The sequence below is a fragment of the Aythya fuligula genome, chromosome 13 (genome assembly GCF_009819795.1).
Source record: "Aythya fuligula isolate bAytFul2 chromosome 13, bAytFul2.pri, whole genome shotgun sequence".
In the NCBI taxonomy this organism is placed as follows: Eukaryota; Metazoa; Chordata; class Aves; order Anseriformes; family Anatidae; genus Aythya; species Aythya fuligula.
In genome coordinates, this window is record NC_045571.1 from 1,242,375 (window position 1) to 1,264,580 (window position 22,206).

General features: G+C 43.9%; 1 protein-coding gene across 9 annotated transcripts in view; it reads right to left on the bottom strand.

Moving 5' to 3' along the window:
* TENM1 (teneurin transmembrane protein 1) overlaps window positions 1-22,206 on the bottom strand; it is a 908,570-nt gene that overhangs the window by 12,278 nt on the left and 874,086 nt on the right. For all 9 annotated transcript variants that reach the window (XM_032196349.1, XM_032196354.1, XM_032196351.1 and 6 more), the window contains 4 exons: window positions 19,226-19,592; window positions 16,924-17,434; window positions 7,728-7,900; window positions 3,913-4,148 (listed from right to left, as the gene is read on the bottom strand). In XM_032196349.1, the coding sequence (XP_032052240.1) occupies window positions 3,913-4,148; window positions 7,728-7,900; window positions 16,924-17,434; window positions 19,226-19,592 (1,287 nt within the window). The remainder of the gene's footprint in view (window positions 1-3,912; window positions 4,149-7,727; window positions 7,901-16,923; window positions 17,435-19,225; window positions 19,593-22,206) is intronic.

Sequence of the window (22,206 nt, forward strand, 5' to 3'; positions counted from 1 at the left end):
TTCCATTGCTTTTATGGCCAGAAATTTTGCAGATGTAAATAAACACATAAATGTGCACTTCGCTTGACTTTCATTCTCAAATGTAAACTGTCTAAAATGTGAAATCAGATGAGCTGATTGTATATTTCCCTGTCTGTGTTTTGACTTGAGTCAATGTAAACTGATACACAGTGGCTGAGGATTTGACCCTATCATTAGAACTTGCTACAAGGCTGGTAAATAAAAGGAGATAATTTGCTAAATATGATAATAAACAAAGCTGTCAAAGCCTATATCTACAGGACTTCTGACTTGAATTGAGGCCAATGATTTGCTTCCATTTTTGTTATTTAAAAAAAAAAAAAAAGGTAAAAACAAGTAAGACTGGCCAAGCATTCAAGTTTTCAATTTTGTAGATACTCAGTTATAAAACCTGGATAGCATCCAACACCAAGTTCCTCTAAGTTATGCAAGAGACAGGAGGGAGCAGAGCTGAATTCCAATCAGTATATTACTATGCATCATGCTCATTGATTTTAACAACAGCTTTGCTTCATTTTTAGAAGTCAATTAAAATAGCAGTTCAATTGATAAAAAAGAAATCTTGTTAGATTAAGATTGATGTTAAAATGCCTGATTGTACATAGATTTATTATTAATATAAAATGCATACATGCCTACAGACTGTTTTATATACTTTCTGGAAGCGCCAGGGCTGGCAGTTCTGCACTTAAAGGAAAACTGATTAATTCCTGTTTCCCACATTGATTTAGATACTGAGATAAAGTTAGATGTCTCTTCTAGCATTTCCGTTAACCTACTCATTTCTGTTCTATTTAAAGAGTAGGAAATTCACACCATGCAAAAGTTCCACTCTTTAAAATACAATGTTTACAGCATTAATCAGAACATGCTAACAGTGGCCTCTATCCAAAAATTGTATGCATTTTATACTAATACAGTGACATGACTTTAAAATGGTTGTTAATTGCAATTAAGAATTAAAAATGTGAGGAACTAGCAGAGAAAGAAAAGCTTTCGTCTTTTCAACTAGGTCATCCTTCATCTCACCCCCAGTTACCTGCCTTCTAATTTATACCTCTTAGCATTCAAAGCCATTTGTTTCAGTGATGGTATCAGGACTGATCTTTAAGTGACATCTTTAAACTAGATTTCTACCTTTTTTCCCCAGAAAACTCTTCCATTGTGCTTTTTTTTTTTTCTTTCTTCTTTTTTTCCTCCTTTAACTAAGGGCTCCTAAAAGTCTGCTCATTTCCACTGAGAACTGGTCCAATCCCCTTTACATACATTTTCAAAGTTCAGCATAGTTCTTTCTGCCCTACATTGCAAGCTTTCTAACACACATCCTATTGGGCCAATTATGGCATATTAAGTGCTTAACAATTTTATTTCTAAAATATAACTCGCTTTAAGTTTTCAGAAGGTATCACTAGAACCTTATCCAGGATAAGGGCTGCTATTGATGCTACATCTTTTTTCCCAGCAGTACTCAAGGATTCGTCAACAGCAAGCATTAAATCCCTTTCATTATTGGCTTACTCATTCAAACAGAGTATAAGATGGTATTTTTGCTCCTGATTTACTGCATATTTCTTCTAATAACCAAGTCACCAAGGAAAGACAGTGTCTCTAGGTACATCCTGCTGCTCCTTTGTTTTCCTTCCCAGCTAGACTGCTCCAACTCCTTACACCTTCACCTGCTCCCCACTCCATCAGCATCAGCATCCCATGCAAACATTTCATCTTCCTAAAGCTGAACTCTGGGACACACATATCTCACCTACTATCCAAGGTCCTTTTTATTGGCAACAGCAGCAAATCCATTTGTCCCTTTCTCTTGTGCTTATTTGCATGGTGTATCCCATGCACAGAATATTTCTCCTTTCCACTACAAAATCCTCACATAATGTTGTCCCACCATCCTTTGTTCCAGGGGGTTGGAAAACACTGTAATGTTGGCAAGCTGACGTCCTTCTGGGTAGGCAAGAACACTCCATAAAGCTCCTTTGATCGTGGTAGGTATGAAGGTTGGTTTCTTTCTGGTAGGTACCAAAAGAAACTTATAATTTACAGAAATAACAATGCAATGATCAACTCCTGTGATCTAGCAGACACCTTTGAAAGGACAGAGAATATAGGACAAAGGCACGCCAAAGTCATTCCTACACTGCATACCCTTGCTGGATGGAAAGTGAAGGGGGAGGAGGAGGAGTGCACGAGGGCTTTTATGCACCAGCAGACTGACCCAGAGGCAGGTCAATCAGCAGAGCTTTGCATAGCTTCAGGTTTGCAATATTTCACTGAACATTTTATGCCTTCAGCCAGAATCCATCTAATCCTGACTAACTTGTGAATTTCCTCCCTATTTTTTTTTTGGCAGGTAATACTAAGCATCGTGCAGAAGCAAGTGAAAATGAGTTAAAAGATCTGGCAATCAATTTCAACAACAGAAAATATAAACTGCATAACAGGAAAACTGCAGGATGAAGTACTTTAAAATGTAACTGTGATGAACAACTTGGCCCTGGCAAGGTAAGCAGAATAGATGACTGACTATGACCTTTCCATTTAAGATTTTTATTCTGCAAGACCCTTAAAAAGTATGCACTGTACAGTTACTTAAGCATAAAATCATACAGAAGTCAATTGATTAGGTAAAGTGAACCGCGGAGGTCACAGCTTTAATCCTGCCATTTTAACAACACATCTTTGCTATTGTAATAAGTTCAGCAACCTCTCTGGACAGGGCTAAATGTGTGTGAACTAGGATAGAAAGGAGGCAGTCAGAGGATGGGAAAGAAAAAAACACATAGAGCTTTTTCGCACTTGCAAGATCCTCGTAAAGTAATTGTGACTGCCAAGTCTGAAAGATATCCTTTCAAATGGTTTCTTTACACGTGGTAATCAGTCTGGCCATATCATCCAAGCCTTGGGTTTCTGATTGATAAGCACAGTTGAAAACCAAACTGACACACTTTTAAAATAAAAAATACATGAGATATGATAACCAAAAAGAAATCCAAAGATTTAAATAACTATCTCTGTATTTTCAGAGCTAACAGATGTACCTTCAGAGATAATACTTATCCAGACCTGATGTAGTTAATAATGCAATATTTTAAAGGCCAAAATTCGCATCTGTACTACTGGTACAGACATTTTATGGAGTATTCATGTGAAAAACAGAACGGATTTCATAAAAAAACCTGTTCTGCAAGGTAGCAGTCTCTTTGAGCCTTAGTGTTACCTAATTAAATGCTGAATGTTGACCATCTGTCTTTGTAATCTGTGAGTTCTCCTGAAAATAAATATAAACCACATATGCACTGTTAAAATCATTCTTATTAGAGCCATACAGTAACCCAGCCAGAGGGAGTGAGGGTGTCTGAACATGTGTGGTGAAGGGCAGAATCCACAGCCTGTCTGGATACATGTGGAGGCTCTGAAATACCATGGCTTGCAGGAGATGCCGTGGCCCAACCACCCAAGGTGTGCCCCAGGAGATCCTCTCTGCACTGGGCAGAGGCTGGCACCTGTTATTCACCGCAGCACAAAGAGGGTAGTTAGATCTGAGAGGCAGAATCTGGCTCCAAGTCTGCTGCTGTGCTGCAGTAACTATGCATTGTCCTTTGCTCACAGCTTCTTCCAAAGACATAATTAAGTTCTTAGTTGAAAAAGAAGAGGAAGAAAAAAAAGTAATTATGTCTTGAGGTCAAGTCTAACAACTAAAATCAAACAGAGATCAAACATCCTGTCGAGTGTTGGAGGAGTTTGGTTTTGAAATTCATGGCTAGGACCCACCATTGATACAAACTTTCCATCACACTTCTTACAAAGTAGAACATTTCAACCCAATTTTAGTTCAATGGCTTTCAAAGGGAATGCTGCACTTTACACAAGAGGAAGCCTTACCCTTAGCCTTCTCTCAAACGTGGAGATATTGCCTTTGGTCTGCTCCCTCCTTTGCCTCCATTCAATGAGGTTTGAGTTATGCTCTCCAGGAAGGGAGATATTGCACTTCCCCAGAGTGGGGCTGATGACTCCTGCTAGGATATGAGGCTCCGTGTTAAGTGTGATTTCCATTCCGCTGGCAAAGGTGACTCTCAGAGACCCATCTAGGCTGACCCGGTAGATATTCTGCGTGTTATCTGTCAAAAAACAACAACCCAAAACAGGGAACAGAAAATTTCAGATCTCCAGCTTTATGAAGCAAACGTCAGGTGCAATGTCAAGCCTTCTTTGCCCCTTGTTTGCCTGATCACTGACCAAACAGCAACAGCAGTGTGATTTTTGGAACCTGGAGGTCTTCATGTGTCTTAAAAGCTTTTTATTACATTTGTCCTGATGATTTACATTGTGAAAGTTCCCTGCAGGAGGACTGAAGAGTTTTTGCTTTTAGCCTAACAGTACATAAACTCACGGGCTGGGTTTTGATCACAGATACTCTGATGATTTTAACATGTTAGGATCTGTTAACAGAATAGCTCACTGCTTGAATGAATGTAAGGGGTTTCTGAGATCAATCAGGAAAACTGTTTTCAAAATGTCTTAAGATGATGGCCAGTCTGCTGTTCTGCCACTTTTCCCAATATCCCTGTACTGAAACTTTCACCCATTCCCCATTAGCAGCAGGACCCTGAGGCAGAGGCGCAGTGCCAGCCAGCCATGAGCCCATGGGCTGGTGTGAGAGATGCACTAGGAGAGAGCCAGTTGTTGGCAGAAAATCGAATGGCCCAGCAAGGGTGGCACAGCAGGCAGCTCCAGAGGCTCAGCACTATGCTGCAGGGGGCAGCTGGGACAACAGCTTATTCCTCCTCCAAACACTGCCAGAATCACACTGAGGGTCCACAGCAGGTCTCCAGTGAAATGATGCAAAGCCACACTGCCACCATACGCTTCCTGCCTCTTGCCTGTGCACTGTAATGCCTTCACTGCAGGCACAGCTCTGCCACACTGCCTTGCATTTGGCACAGGAAAGGGACGTGCACACAGGAGGCTATTGTGGCTCAGCTGCCAGGGGGCACTTTATGAATCTGCATGTTTAGGGTTAAGGGACAAAGCCTTTAAAATATAACTGAACACCTACCAGCTAGCGACTTTTTTTTTAGTGATATTAAGGAAAAGTATCTTTTTCTTAGCTATTGCACACCAGCTGAAGTAATTGGGCCAGATCTTCAGGCGCGAATATATGGACAACAGTTGGGTATGTCAGAAAGTGAAGATAATGGATATTGCATTAAAAGAGACTTTTTGACTCAGAGGTAAGGATAAAATGTCTGTTGTTTGTTCACAGATTGCTTCACAGTAGTTTTACAGAGATATGGAAATATGCAAACTATATAAATTCATAAATAGGATAGGTATAATAACAACTATAGCTGTTCATTTCTGGTGCTGCTGGTAGTGTGCTAGCTCACTGTTCTGAGACACAAAGCAGTAATATCCCTTCTTTGAGAAGCTTTGCATTTAAGACAAACACAATTGGGCAGTCAGCAGATGATGCAGAGAGCAGGTGGGATCACTTGGAGAAATACTAACAAGTGATACTGCAATATAATATAATTCTTTCCATTTATTCAGTGTTGTCTCTGCAATGCAGTAGTGAAAAGGGATGAGTGAGTATCTTGTGAGTTCTTCCTATTTTTTCCTCATAGAACTAAAGCTGAGAATGATAAACATCGGTGAATTGCTCCAAGTTACAAAGCAGACCTTCTCTGTAGCAGGCCTGCAAGAAATGCAAACCTATTTCCCAGCACCAGCTCCCAAAGCTTCTTCCCTTCTTGCTGAACAACGCACTTGCTACAGAAAAATTAACATAGAGGAAAAAACAGATCGATTAAATTATGTAAACTCAAAACTTAGGGGATGAATCTGCACAATCTGAAGGAAGACGCTGTGGCACTTCCATTAGGCAGAGAGCAAGTTCTTCTCAAAAGATCCAGTACACCAGCAGACTGAAGCTGCCAGGGGTTGAGTTAAAATGACATGTGCACAGGGGTTGAGTTAAAATCTCAGTGCCGAGGCAGCCACCAGCAGACATGGGTCATGCCTTCCTCCTTCCAACGAGCCAGGTCACAGCATTACCAGAAAGAATTGGAGAGCATGCACAGTGAAGGAGGAAGGCAGGCCACTTTCTTCTATGTTGGGAACAACAAGAAGCAGCTGTCTGCTGAAACAAAAATGGTGTCCAACTGTGTTGGGTCTGTCTGAGCTGGAGTCACCTTTTCCCGGCAGCAGCCCGCACAGTGCTGTGCTCTGCACTCGTAGCTGGAACAGCACTGATATCACTCCAGTGTTGTGTCTATTGCTGTGTAGTGCTGGCACAGCATCAGGACTCCTTCCAAGCCCCCAAGAGCCAGCAGGCTGGGGGTGGGCAAGTGATGGGGAGGGGACATTGCTGGGGCAGCTGACCTAAACCAACCAAAGGGATATTCCATAACACCTGATGTCACACTCAGCAATAAAAGGGGGGGCTCTCGTGGGGGAGGGGGCTGTTCCTCCTGAACAACCACTACGCGTTTGAGGCCCTGCTTCCCAGGACGTGGCCGAACACTGCTCGCTGATGGGAAGTAGAGAATAATTTTTTCTCTCTCTCTGCTTCCACGCAGACTGATTGTTTCTTTTCTTTCTGTTTTTCCTCCCCATTCCCTTTCCCTTTAATTAAACCTTTCTCATCTCAAACCTTGAGTTCTCTGTGTTGTATTTTCTCCCCCTTCCTCTTTGAGGAGAGGGGGAGTGAGAGAGCAGTTGTGGTGGAGCTCGGCTGCCCGCCTGAGTAAAACCACCACACCACCCGCTGCAACTGCCTAGCTAAGGCTAAAACCCAGAGAGAGGGGCAACAACCTCCCCATGCAGGCACCTACACCCAGACAGACCTCCCAAGGACTGAAAGAGCTGCCCAGACCCTCAGTTGCAGGGAACTCCAGAATCTGGAAGTTCCTCTACGGACTGAAGACAGAGATGGGTGTCATGGGTGACAGTGTGCCCAGCTGGACAAATTTTTCGAGCCAAGTTCCCATGCTGCAAGAGGAGCTTAGCAGGCAGCATAGGATCCAGGAATCCAAGTGAGAGACTGATGCATGGCATTGTACTAAAAGACGGGAGATTTAGATTAGATGTTTGGAAGAAAGTCTTTACTCAGAGGGTAGTGAGGCACTGAACAGGCTGCCCATGGAAGCTGTGGATGCCCCATTCCTGGAGGTGTTCAAGGCCAGGCTGGATGGGGCTCTGGGCAGCCTGAACTGGTGGGAAGTGTCCCTGCCCATGACAGGGGGTTGGAGCTGGATGGGCTTTAAGGTCCCTGCCAACCAAAACCGTTCTGTGATTCTGTGAATTCATGGCATTGGCCAAACAAAGCATTTCACTACTAAAACAACAGTGGAGCAGGGCACTTTTTGGTCAGTATTTCTCAGAATAACAAAGCTCAGTGTATTATGGGTCGGTCCAATTCCCCTGAATACCAATGTGGGAAATAGAATGCATCCTTCAGAGATTTTAGTAACTGGAATCTACCAATGGGACTTTTCTAGGAGGAAAAGCATTCACTGGTGGTTTGCTCCTAAAAGGAACACCATGAGAAATGTAAGTAGTATCTAGGTATTTGAACTGAAGCAAGGAAGAAACAAACGAACTAATTTTATTGTCTTTTTGTCAAACAATTAAGAATGCAATGTTTAGAGTTTTAAATATAATTCTAAAGGAAGAAATAACATAAACGCCTTAATTACCTTGTTTTAAGGTATATATTGTAGAGGTAGCTGAGAAGTTTGTGGCCGTGATCACGTTCTCTCGGTTTGAAGTATCAAGTTCCACTCTTGTCAGTTTTTCAACATCACTGTGGAAGCTGCTGACTTCCCCAGTTGGGAATGTCGCATTGGTCAGGTGGCCATCAGAGTCATACCTGCAACGCATGATGTTAAAGTGAGCCACGAAAATACATCACTGTTGTCTTGTAGATGCTACAAAAAAAAAAAAAAAAAAAAAAAAAAAAGTGGGGGGGATACTGTCAACACGTTATGAAAAAGTCAGTAAGTAATTCAAAACCTCTGGAGCACTGTTTCTAATGTGTCTCTTCAGTTCCACAGATAAACAGTTTGTTCTTTCTGATGGTTCACAAAGAAAACGATACAGAACAATGGTTGGTGCTTGATACTGTTCCATATTAATGACTCCCATATTCAAAATCTTATTGATCCAAACACATCTTTACTCATCCAAAAGAGCTCACTGATACTGCAGACGTATTTGCATGAGTAAAACCAACCCCTTTTCATAAAATATAAGCCTACTCATGCAGGTAGGAAAGCATAAGTAGGTTTTCACGTTTTATTAACTGTCTCCCCTCACTCACAAAGCATTTCTCAGCTGGTGTATCAACTGGTAAAGCCCTGTTGCCTCCAATGGGGAGCTCTTTCAATTCACATCAGCAGATGAGCTGGCCATGTCTTTCACTTTCATGTGCTGGCATCCTTTCTTTAGGACCCTTGTTTACCCCTAATTACTCATACATAATCTGTATATCACAAAAAGTATTGGTGAACAAAATCAGGAATTTTCTTTTCCACATGATATAAAAAAGAAAAATAGAGCAGCTGTTCCTTTCAAATGAAACAGTGGAGAATGAACCTAGTGAACATCTTGCTTTTTTTTTTTTTTTTTTTTTTTTTTTGACAAATAAATTCATTAAATGTTAAATACAATACGATCTCTCTCTCTTTCGTCTCTTCCTGCCCTCATATATCACGCGATTTCCTCACATTCCTCCCTCGTGCCATTCTGTGCCAATTGACTGGGCGCCACACCCAGTGATTAAAACTGATTCAGAGCACTACTTTTCATCATTAGAAAACTCCATGAATGTTGGGCAATTACATTTCATTTACTGCTTGATGAAACAGATATGACAGCTTGCTAAGTTATGTGAGTTTTCTACCATACCATAGAAAAATCCTCAAATTATGCATTTTTAAGGCATAAATGCAGACAGTTTATTGGAATGTAGTTGTGCTTAAAAGTCAGGATGCACCTCTGCTAAGAATCTGCTTTTGCTGCTGGATGCTGCTAATGATGAGATACACAACTGTCCATGTAGCTGAAAATGGGAATCATAAGAATCATACAATATCCTGAGTTAGAATGGACCAACAGTCATCGAGTCCAACTCCTGGCTCTGCACAGGAGCACCCAGAAATACAGAATCATAGACTAGATAAGGTGCTGAACAATTAAAATGAGGCTGCAGAGCACATGCCAAGATGGTCCCACTAACTTCAAGGAGAACGCTCAGTGTCTCAGTAATAGTTTGACCATCTAAAGGGCTTTTTTATTCCAGATTGCTCCAAGAAACCAGCCCTCTGAGGACAGATTCTGCCATCTTTCACATGATGGATAATAGCACACTTGGGCTCTGTTCTTGTAGGGGAATGTCCTACCCATACTAATAGGGGCAGAATCACGACATATTTCTTAATGTTAATTTGGTGCCCAGTTATACCACTGTTAATCATGCCAGTGACCATTTAATCATGCAAATAGTTGCATAGATTTCAGTACTCACATGAGGAAGTGCTCACGAATATTAGAAATGCACGCTTGGGGATAGAGCTTCACAATCTATTTGCATTTCGATGTGTAGCACAATTAAGATTTGTATCATTTCAAAGGGAAAGCGGTCTATTTAATTTTTTCAGAGAGGGTTGTTTCTCGCAGGTGTTTTCTTGTTCTTGATTTAATAGAGGCCCAGTGCCCCCCTCCCCGCCCCCCCCTTTTATGGCTTTAATGATATAATATTAAAGCAAACAAACAAACAAACAAAAACAACTTAGATGACTGGAATTGTACATTAGCTATAATTTTATGCAAGAGGTCTTTCAGTACTTCCATTCCATCAGATTAGAGTAGATGGATGACGAGTACTTTTGTAGGTAGTTTTCTACCTCTTAATAATCTCCCTCTGTGAGTGAATCTGACATCTAGGTAGATGTTCTGAATAGTTCATTATCTTTGCTCATATTCCCAAGTACATGTGATATATGTTGTTAAACAAACTTATCCCTATGTCAGCTTGACAGTACTATGGGTTGAACTTTGGGATGTGAATGCAAAACTAGTTTAAACAGAAAAGGTGATTCTAAGCAATTGGAGAGTTGTTCATCTCTTAATCTTCTTGACTTCAATACTGTGTTTATACATGACTTGAAGCAATTCATATCTAAGTTACCCTTACCAATTTTTAAATTACATTACTGGAAAGTAATGTTTGCTTAAAGGATGACTAAGGACCATCATCCCCTATGACCTGTTAATAGCAAAAAGGGAAAACCAAGTCCTGAAAACCCATCTATTCAGCACAGCATTCTTAATAGTCAATTGTCTCTCTGACTGCAGCAGCTTGGGTGACACTGGTATCTCAACCACTCAGGAAGTTGTAATATGTTATGAAGATGATGTGAAATATTGGCCTGAACAATAAATATTACTTCACTGTTATAAATATTACTTCACTATTAATACTAATAATATATGTAATATAATATAATATAATATAATATAATATAATATAATATAATATAATATAATATAAGTAATAAATATTACTTCACTAGTAATATTATAAATATTACTTCACTAAAAAATGACTTCACTATTTAATCTTGCTGTTATTTTTGTAATGTTAACAGCTGTAATTCTCTTAATTCTACCGACTGATCTAGATTGGTAGAAGTACACCGTCACGCAGTTGGTACAACTGAAAGGACAGTGTCTTTCCAAGTATCTTTGCATGAAAAAATCAGTATTACTTACAATGGCAGGCACTTGCAAACAGGCAAAATACTTTAAAAGAAAATCTCACTAAGCATGAGTCCTACTTTAACAAACTGCTTGCCAGAAGACAACAGGCATGATCAATAATTGTCTGAAAAGATTTACACTCAGGGTCTGTTGGACAGAGTAAGAGTATCACAGAATCACAGATCACAGAATTTTCTAGGTTGGAAGAGACCTCAAGGTCATCGAGTCCAACCTCCAACCTAACGCTAACAGCCCTCCACTAAACCATATCCCTAAGCTCTACATCTAAACGTCTTTTGAAGACTTCCAAGGATGGTGACTCCACCACTTCCCTGGGCAGCCTGTTCCAATGCCTCGCAACCCTTTCAGTGAAGAAGTTCTTCCTAACATCTACCCTAAAACTCCCCTGGCTCAACTTAAACCCATTCCCCCTCGTCCTGTCACCAGGCACGTGGGAGAACAGATCAACCCCCACCTCGCTACAGCCTCCCTTGAGGTACCTAAAAAGAGCGATAAGGTCGCCCCTGAGCCTCCTCTTCTCCAGGCTGAACAAGCCCAGCTCCCTCAGCCGCTCCTCGTAGGACTTGTTCTCCAGACCCCTCACCAGCTTCGTCGCCCTTCTCTGCACCCGCTCAAGCACCTCGATGTCCTTCTTGTAGCGAGGGGCCCAAAACTGAACACAGTACTCGAGGTGCGGCCTCACCAGAGCTGAGTACAGGGGGACGATCACCTCCCTAGCCCTGCTGGTCACGCTGTTCCTAATACAAGCCAGGATGCCGTTGGCCTTCTTGGCCACCTGAGCACACTGCTGGCTCATATTCAGCCGACTGTCCACCATCACTCCCAGGTCCTTCTCTGCCTGGCAGCTCTCCAACCATTCCTCTCCCAGCCTGTAGCTCTGCTTGGGGTTATTGCGCCCCAGGTGCAGGACCCGGCACTTGGCCTTGTTAAACTTCATGCAGTTGACCTCAGCCCATCGGTACAGCCTATCCAGATCCTCCTGCAGAGCTTTCCTACCCTCAAGCAGATCGACACACGCACCTAACTTGGTGTCATCTGCGAACTTACTGAGGGTGCACTCGATGCCCTCGTCCAGATCATCGATGAAGATATTAAAGAGGACCGGCCCCAGCACCGAGCCCTGGGGGACGCCACTAGTGACTGGCCTCCAACTGGACTTGGCTCCATTCACCACGACTCTTTGGGCCCGGCTATCCAGCCAGTTTCTAACCCAACGAAGCGTGCGCCAGTCCAAGCCAAGAGCAGACAGTTTCTTGAGGAGAATGCTGTGGGAGACGGTGTCAAAAGCCTTGCTGAAGTCAAGGTAGACCACATCCACAGCCTTTCCCTCATCCACCCAGCGTGTCACTCTGTCATAGAAGGAGATCAGGTTCGTCAGGCATGACCTGCCTTTCATAAACCCATGCTGACTGGGCCTGATCGCCTGCTTCCCCTTCAAGTGCTGCATGATGACTCTCAGGAGGATCTGCTCCATGAGCTTTCCTGGCACTGAGGTCAAACTGACAGGCCTGTAGTTTCCTGGGTCAGCCCTCCGGCCCTTCTTGTAGATGGGCGTCACGTTTGCTAGCCGCCAGTCGATTGGGACCTCCCCCGATAGCCAGGACTGTTGATAAATGATGGACAGTGGCTTGGCCAGCTCCTCTGCCAGTTCCCTCAGTACCCTTGGGTGGATCCCATCTGGCCCCATCGACTTGTGCACATCTAAGTGCCGTAGTAGGTCACCAACCAGTTCTTCATGGATAATGAGGGCCACATCCTGCTCCCCATCCCTTCCACCAGCTCAGGGTACTGGGTATCCAGAGAACATCCGGTATTGCCGCTAAAGACTGAGGCAAAGAAGGCATTGAGCACCTCCGCCTTTTCCTCATCTCTTGTAACTAAGTTTCCCCCCGCATCCAGTAAAGGATGGAGATTCTCCTTAGTCCTCCTTTTTGTGTTGATGTATTTATAGAAACGTTTTTTGTTATCTTTAACGGCAGTAGCCAGATTGAGCTCCAGATGAGCTTTGGCCTTCCTAATTTTGTCCCTGCACAGCCTCGCTACTTCTTTAAAGTCCTCCTTAGTGGCCTGCCCACTTTTCCAAAGCTTATAAACCCTCTTTTTCCTCCTAAGATCAAGCCACAATTCTCTGTTGAGCCAGGCCGGTCTTCTTCCCCGCCAGCTCGTCTTTGGGCACGTGGGAACACACCGTTCCTGCGCCATTAAGACTTCCCTCTTGAAGAGCGCCCAGCCTTCCTGGACCCCTCTGCCCTTCAGAACCGCCTCCCAAGGGACTCCACCAACCAGTGTCCTGAGCAGCTCAAAGTCAGCCCTCCGAAAGTCCAATACAGCGGTTTTACTGGTCCCCTTCCTGGCCTCGCCAAGAATAGTGAACTCCACCATTGCGTGGTCACTCTGCCCTAGACAGCTCCCGACGATCACGTCCTCCACCAGTCCTTCTCTGTTTGTGAAGAGAAGGTCTAGCGGGGCACCTCCCCTGGTAGGCTCACTAACCAGCTGCGTCAGGAAGCTATCTTCCACGCTCTCCAGAAACCTCCTAGACTGCTTTCTCAGGGCTGTGTTGTGCTTCCAGGATATGTCAGGGAAGTTGAAGTCCCCCATGAGTACAAGAGCTGATGATTTTGCAACCTCTGTCAGCTGCCTGTAGAATTCCTCATCCGTCTCCTCATCCTGGTTCGGCGGTCTATAGCAGACCCCGACCAGGACACTAGCCTTGTTGTCCCTGCCGATCCTAACTCAAAGGGACTCGACCTTGTCATTCCCAACCTCGAGTTCTACAACCTCGAAAGACTCTCTAATATAGAGAGCCACACCACCACCCCTTCTATGCTGCCTGTCCCTTCTATAGAGCTTATAGCCAGGCATTGCAGCACTCCAGTCATGAGACTGGTCCCACCACGTCTCCGTGATGGCAACCAAGTCGTAGCCTGCCTGCCGCACGATGGCTTCCAGCTCCTCCTGTTTGTTACCCATGCTGCGTGCGTTGGTGTAGATGCACTTCAGCTGGGCCATTGCCTTATCCTCCGGCCTTGCCATTGTTCCCCCTGGCACAGCCCCAACAATCCTAGCCTCAGCCCCATCCCCCTTCCTACCTAGTTTAAAGCCCTCTCAATGAGCCCTGCCAGTTCCTGGCCCAGGATCCTTTTTCCCCTAAAAGATAGGGACCCGTCTGCGGCCATCAGGCCAGGTGCTGAGTAAAGTGCCCCATGATCAAAAAACCCAAGATTTCTGCGTTGGCACCAGCCCCGGAGCCACGTGTTTAACAGGTGGGCTTTCCGTGTCCTCTCTGAACTCCTCCCTGCCACCATAGGGATGGACGAAAACACCACCTGCACTCCCGCTCCATCCACTAACCGACCCAGCCCCCTAAAGTCCCTTTTGATAGCCTTGAGGCTTCTCTCTTCGATGTTATCACTGCCCGCCTGGACTATCAAAAGGGGGTAATAGTCAGAGGGGCGTACCAGGTTAGGAAGCTTCCTGGCAACGTCCCTGACCCTGGCCCCAGGGAGACAGCAGACTTCCCTACGGGTAGGGTCCGGCCGACAAATAGGGCCCTCTGTTCCCCTAAGAATCGAGTCACCAACAACAATAACCCTCCTGTCTTTTTTGGTGGAGGCAGTCCTGAGGCGTGGAGTCGACCTCCTCGCTCCAGGCATCCTCCTGGGAACATTTGCTACCTCTTCCTCACACACCGGCCTCTCAATCTCTAGGGCCTCAAACCTGTTGTGTAAGGGCACCTGGGAAGGTGGGGCCGGAAGGGGAGAGCATCGCCTGCGATGTCGAGCAGGGACCTGTTTCCATTCCTCCTCAGCTCCCAGATCCCCTCCCTCTGCCCGACGGGGACAGGGCAGGGTGTCCGCCCCCATTTGAGGAGTCTCACCTCGGCACCTCCCCTTGAGGCCCTGCAGGGAGTTACTCCAGAAGTCTATCTCCCGCTCACACTCCCTGATGGCCCTCAACCTCTCCACCTCCTCCTTGAGCTCCGCCACCATGCGGACCAGATCATCCACCTGCTCGCACCTCACGCACGCAGTTTCTCTGCCTCCCGCCGAAGGCAGCAACAGGCTCAGACACTCCTTGCATCCGGTGACCTGAACTGCGGCATTTTTTAACGGGTAGTCGGTCTGCGTGTGTACCGACTTTCTGGAGAGCGCGCCGTGCCTTGTGGCGACCATTATCGCCTAGTTACGGCTGCTGTTAACGAGGTGTTGTTTGTGTGTAGGGGGAGCGCTCTGCCCTTCCTGCTCGCCCTGCCTGCGCGAACTGCCGCGCCACTCCCTCTGACGCGCCACGCCCTGTTTGCCCGCCCTGGTCGCCGCGCTCCTGGTCGCTCGCGCTCCCTAGGGGCTGCTTTTGAAGGGCTGGGGAGGGGGCGCTGCTGGCTCCGCCTTCGCCTCGTCAGCCTCCCTCACGAGGGCTGCCGGGTCCTGGCGGCTCCCTCTAGTAGGCTCGATGCCGGACAAAATTAGCCCTGCCTGGCCCGATCCCCCGCTCCGCTGCAGAACGCGCCTGCCCCGGAGCCGATCGCCTCGGCAAATGGCAAGTACTGATACTAAGCCCACTGAGAAGCACATGACTGCACATAATCTGCTCTAACATGCTCAAACAATCAAGGCCCTGCAACGATGCATGTTGTTCAGCATTTTAAGAAATAATAGATGTGACTTGGAGCTACTGTGAAAGCTTTTGAAAGTGTCCATGGTTGGGATTGATCCCATCCTCAGGTACAGATTTAAATGGATCAGTCCTGGTGCTGAAGTTATTCCAAGGAAGCACATATTTGAATTCAGTTCTGCATATAATAGGTACCACTCTTCAGTCAATGTTTAAACAGCACCAGCACAACAGTGAGCTTTGTATTTTTGCACAATACTTTTAACTTCTATCAGTAGGTGCCTGATCGTGAGAACGGAACCGGGAAGGTCCTGTATGGTTTTTTATTCCTGCTTTTTGTCAAAAATGGCCCTAATTGCTTATACTTAGATCAACTCTGTCAATTCAGCCTGGTTTTGGCAGAATAATGGAAGGCAGAATAGAAAAACATTCCCTTGAATAACAAATCCCACACTCTAGCCAGCAGTTTTCTCTGCTTTTATCCTACTTGCTATCCTACCATTTTAATAAAATGTAATTCTAAAAAAACTGTAATGATGGTGACTCAATTGCCTCTCCAGGTGACTTATGCAGTAACTTAATTCTCCTCAATGTGTGTTCTGTTCATATCTCACCTGGACGTCTTTTCACTTTTGTTTTTAATGATAAACTCCCATGCCCTACAGAAAGCAGGCATAATTCTCCTTGAACTGTGAACTGATAGTGCAATGTTAACATATGACTTCCATCAATCACTTGTCACTTCCTCTAAGAGGGATTATGATGATTAATTATAAATAATGAGAAATCCTGATACTTCACACCTCTTTATGAATCAAACATGAATTTTCTCTTGGGTTGCACTCTCTCTGGGACCAGTCTGGGAAGTTCTTACTGTATCTTTACTGTCTTGTCTTGCTCTTAAGGAGCCCTGTCAAATGTCTCAACATCTTGCTTGTAAGGCCACTCCTGATACATATCCTTTTGCTATTACATACCTTTTTTTTTTTTTTCCTTATATATCCTGTTTCCCTGCTGATAGGACAAATCCACTCCTGTGTTTGAACATTCCTTCCACTGAGATTCTAAATTTCTTTTGTAACATTCCTTTTTCCTATGAGTATAGTAATTTTCCCTTTTTTGCCTTCCTCAAGAATTTTGCAAATCTGTGATTCATATCACAACTTACCTCTACTTCTTTAGATACCAAAAATTCCAAAACCACATTTGCATTTAGAGAAACAGAGACTCACAGTAATGAATTATGAATGAAGTATAATTTCAGGCATTTTTTTGCTACATATAATGGGCACTATGCACAGAGCTTTTACATATGACAAGCACTTAAGAAATGATAGTGTTTCATATTGTAAAAGCTTGTACAACAGCACTGCTTGTCCTTTCCATACAGTGTTAGTAGCAGGGTGTCTTCTGAAATTACTAGAACTGACTCAAAAAATTTCAATGTATGTTTAAAACAGTGTTCCTTACACCAGGCACTTAATGTCATGGACTTACTCATACACAGTTGTCCATCCATTTTCATCGCTTTTGGTTGCTAGAAGTCCTGTGTTTCCGGGATATGTCATCAGAGCCAGGTTGTAGCCTTGGGCATAAACCCTTTTCAGAACCCCATTGCTGCTTATTGTCAGCCAGTACACCTGGCCGCCCGGCACCACAATCCACAGGGGCAAGCCGCTCGTGTCTCTGCGGATGTGCACTGAATTCCCATTACTGCTGGTGATCGTGCCAATATCCCCTTCACTGCTGTAGGTGAAATTGTAAATATAGTCCCTCGTGATGAGGTTCAGTGTGTGCAGGTGGGTGCCGTTGATGGTGAACTGATACAGTTCTTGATCTGCTGGTGAGGCAATCTCGTACATGTTCGTGTCACTGAGGTGAGCCTTGTTCCGGCTGACTGAGCGGATGCGAACATTTCCAAGGTCTGCTACATACAGCGTGTCATCAGGAGAGACTGCTAGGGAAGAAGGAGCTTTCAGCTTTGCATCTTTGGCATATCCACCATCACCTGTGGGAAAAAATGGTAGTTTTAGTAATCTGTAGTATCTGTATTTAAGCTGAACCTCGAAGCCTGCCGCACTGCTTCTCCTCAGGATCATTTGCTTGTCAATAAAATAGTATCTTCTTCCCATTACCTAAACCCCCATTATCTAAAGTTGGTGCAATTCTAGATCAGTCTCAGTAAAGACAAACAAACTATAAATTATCTAATTTACATCATTTCTGTTAACTCCAAAACCCTGTTGCTCAGGGAAGTATTGTGTGGCAAAACGTGAAGGAAAAAAAATTATGACAGGTAAGTTTTGTTTCCTATTTCTTGTCTGTTGGTATGTAGTCTGAGTAGAATTGTGATATAAATAAAACAGAAAATAAAAATCAGTAATTCAGTTAAAATGACAGTGAACCAAAGATTAGTTTGTACTTATTAAAAGCTCACACTACAGGAAAATAAATTATAATAGCCAAAAAGGGCCCTCAAAATCACCCCTTCTGATATTACTTGATAATTTACTTGGTATACATAAATACTGTGTATTTCAAGGTTCAGGGAGGATATTTGCATGATCGTGGGCTGTATATGCATATCTAAATGACTTCACATGGCCAGGATTTTGTGTAACTAACAAGAAAGCCTATTAAGCCTCACTCTTAGGGAACAATGTGTTACTGTTTCTATTGCTCCCCTTCTCCTGACTGAAAAATGCAATTTGATGGAAATTTTCAGCACACCCTTTGCTGCCTTGGAAACAGACAAATTAGCTGGTCTTTCTGCCAGCCTGACCCTACCTTTCACCAACCCAGCACTGGCACAATCATTAGATTTGCCAAAGGTTTTATTTTTTGCACTGAGGAGAGAGTCCCTCAATAGGAACACTGGACAGGACCCTATTCAGCGCTGGTCCAACAGAGCTGTAACTGAAGCTGGCAGCACGTGGCAAAGCTCATGAGACTTTGATTAGCAACTCTGGGTCAGGAACTCGCCTCCCGTGGAAGACCATTGACATTTTTTTTTCTCATTTCTTGACATACTTAATGTTTTCTTGTCAGTAATTAACCTTTTGCTTGAAACAGAAGGCTTAAGAATTATGATGGTATTATGAAACTGAACAAAGTGGTTCTTGGAGATGACAAGATGACAACATACCGCATTCCTCTGTAGATGGGAACACTCTCCTTTGTTCCATCATTAAATACGATTGTATGAAAAAAAAAGTCAAAATTAGTTTTGTTGCATTGAGGGGAGAGCTGTGCTGCTGAGAATGACCAGGAGGTGTGGTGTGGGTCTGGCACTGGTGGGCCCAGTTTGAAAAGCACAAGGAAGCAGAAATTTTGAGTAACATGTGTTTGCATCATTTAGCTAGGTGTGCCATGGGACACAAACAATGGCAAGGTGTGAGCTAGTGCTTTTCACTGGATGTGGAACATTCTGGTACTCTCCATGGTGAAGAAGGCTGCCTGATCCAGTAGCATTTAGGTGCAATCTGCACTGGGGCTGATACTGTCTTCAGCATGAGTAAAGCTGACACAAAAAAACATTCTTGGAGATCATTTCAAATTGTTTGTAATGTCTATATTCAAACAGGAAAATCTAAAGCCACCCAGAGGTTCCAGTGACAACTGAAAGACTAACATCTCTGCACCCAATGGGTTAAACAAAGAGCTGCTGAAAAGGTTTTCAGTTTTCCAAGAAAACTGAACTATTGCTCAGTTCTCCTTCCTTCTATCACTTTGCTGGTCTGCAGCTGTGCCAGAAGGTCTCAACAGACCAGGGACAGGAAAGCAAAAAGTGTTGTCTTACCTGAAAAACAGTCACAATTAGGATCAATCTTGCAGTCACAATCTGATGGGGTTCCAGCGATTATGGAGATCTCACCGTTGGTTGTGACCTGTTGTATACGATTGATCTTTCTTTCATCTGTCTCTGCAATGTAGAGGATCCCACTGTGAGATACAGCGATGGCTCTGGCTGACTCCAGGGTGGAATGGATGGCCACCTTGCTGATGATGAAGTGGTCGATGCCTGGCACCTGGCAGTGAATGGGGCGCCCTGCAATGATGCGCACACGCCTGTTCTCAGAGATCTGCAGGACGATGTTGTTGTCCAGGACATACAGTGAGTTGTCTAGGGGGTTCACTGTGAGGTCTGTTGGCCACTCTAGCCGCACCTGGGAAAACAAATTGAGAGGAAGGCAGGGAAAAGAAGACAAGAAAAAAGGATGATTACGACAATAAGACAGTTTTGTTCAACCATCTCTGATGACCGTGTCATCAAGGCACTCAGTGGATTTGCCCACTGCTGCTATGCTACTATGGGCTACTGCTTTTGGCAGAAGAAGTTTCTACAAGCATACTCTTTTCTGAGATCCAGCACCAATGTGGAACTAAACTTGATTTTGAAAGTAATTTTGCACCCTCTGAAATGTATTTGCACAAGTCTATTAAGGACGGAACTTTATTATACCTATGCACTCATGCAAATAAAAGCATACACTTCATGTCACGCCATATCAGCCAGGAAATTCTCCAGGTCTGAGCGTTATTGTTCCAAGGCTGTAGTCAACACTGGCAGAGTGGAAAACAGTTAGAGGTTGTCAATGTCCTAACACTCTAATTGACCGTTAGCGCAAAAGGAAAATGACACAGTAGGAGAGTACGACACATTGCCACAATTTAGTTACCAGGCCAGAAACGTTAATAAGACTGATGTGCCATAAGAAATACAAGCTCATTAATTCTTTATAACACAGTAATACACCAATATATCAGACTTCACATAATACAGTAGCTGAGCCATAATTATTTATAATGATTTTGGTTTGTCAATTCAATATTTCAGTCATGTATTAAGGATATTCTTCATACTTAAGGTGAGCTTTTTGTCTTTTTCCATGCAAGTGAGAGCACCAACCAAGCAAAGTTTCCAAGTTTTCTGAGATGCTAGAAGAATGACCTCACTTGCCTGATGCTTGCTGCATCAGGATCTGCAGGAATATAGCATGTTCCCAGTTAGAGGTGGGGCAGTCCGTCACCCTGAAAGACAACTGGTATGGAGGATGATGTCTGCAGTGCGTGCTTGCCACAGCTTTGAACTGCTCCTATTGAGAAAGCTCAGTAAGTGGTGGAGGTGGACTGGGAAACAGCAACGGAGGAGACTGGTCCCGCTCCCCAGCTAATGGCTGATGGAGGATTTGGGTTGCAACTTTGTCTGCGGAAAGGTCAGAGAACAAGTGAGTTGCAGAGATTGCAACACAGTCTATTTTTGTCTGTCTCAGGGTGCTTTGCGAAGAGATGGCTGCTTTTGTCTGAGTGGAATTTTTCTGGACTAAATATTTCAGCTATCAGAAGAGAGCAAATGCCAGGCTAAAATGCAGTGGATTTATACACAGTTGTCACAGAAGCTTCCACTATTTCATTTACCAATTTGGTTGCTTTTTTTGTTCATTTTCCCAATGCACTAATTAAAAGATCTATGAACGTAGAGACTGCAGATGCTAATACAATGTTCAGTGCTGCAGAATAACATATGGTGGAGTGTGTGGCCATTGCAAGCCACCTGCTCGCCTGGGGTCAGCTCAAGCACCAGGCTGAAGGCCAAGTCTCTGCCTTTTGCGAGTATCGGTATTTCCTGAACAATCTCATTTCCACGAGTACATTGCTGGTTTAATAATTGATGCTTTAATAAAGCGAGGGCACTGTGGCTACTGTGTCTCGCCCTGCGTGGTTACATGGTGCACCACATAATTATGAAGGCTCATGGAATAATCGAACTCCTCCTTGTGCCCAGTCCATTTTACTAGACAGCATAATAACTGACATTAAGACTAATGCTGTTGGGTTCAGGATCTCTTCTGAACCAGGTGGTGGAGTCATTCCAAATTATGATAAATGTGGTGAAACAGTTGGAAACAGATTCCTCCCATAAAGGTGCTGAATTCTGGGCATGTGAGATTGCCTGGATTTCACCCAGTGTGTTAGGGCTGCTGTACACAGAGCTGCTAGTTAGTTTTCCTTGCTTCAGCTGAGAGCTCACTAGGAAGCTGAACCCTCTGCAAGGCTATTTGCAGGAAAATTGGAAGAAACATATCTGCAATGTACCTTTAATGCTGAACATTTGATTGCTCCATCAAAGCAAATGGATTATTTTTAATAGCAAAAAGACATCCTTAACTGCAGTGCCTCCTTCATAGATCACTTTGCTGTAAAACCATAACTAGATTATTAGTGAGAAAAAGTTCGGACTGAAATTACCTATTTTTACCATAATGACTCTGCATAACACCTGCCATGTCTTAATACATGGTTTTCCTTCATGGACCGGGCACGTTATCTTTGCCCCAGTGATTAAATTGAATTCCTCCCACTGTGAAGGTATGTCTGGTGTCTTGCAGATAAACAGAGACTGATTTGGACCAAAACAACTTTTTCTCTGATTGATTTGAGGCTGGTTTTGTTTATTGAGGTAGAATAAGCTTTTATGGAAATGTCCATTTCACTTGCAGTGAGGTGCCTACAACCCATGAAGAGGTTGAGTCTTAACAGCTGTCATTATCTGGAAGCACATTTGCTTTCCTACTGATCACTTCTGTAAATCTAGCTGCATTATGATAAAAATAGATAAAATTAGAGCTGGGGACATCATGTAAATAATTCTGGTTACTACACCTGACCTGTCACCTAGCTTTTTGCAAAGCTCACAGAAGAATGGCTACAGCTTCTCATTCCTGGGTTTAAAGCAGTCATGGATGTATTAATGGTCTAATTCCAGGTGAAATATTAAAG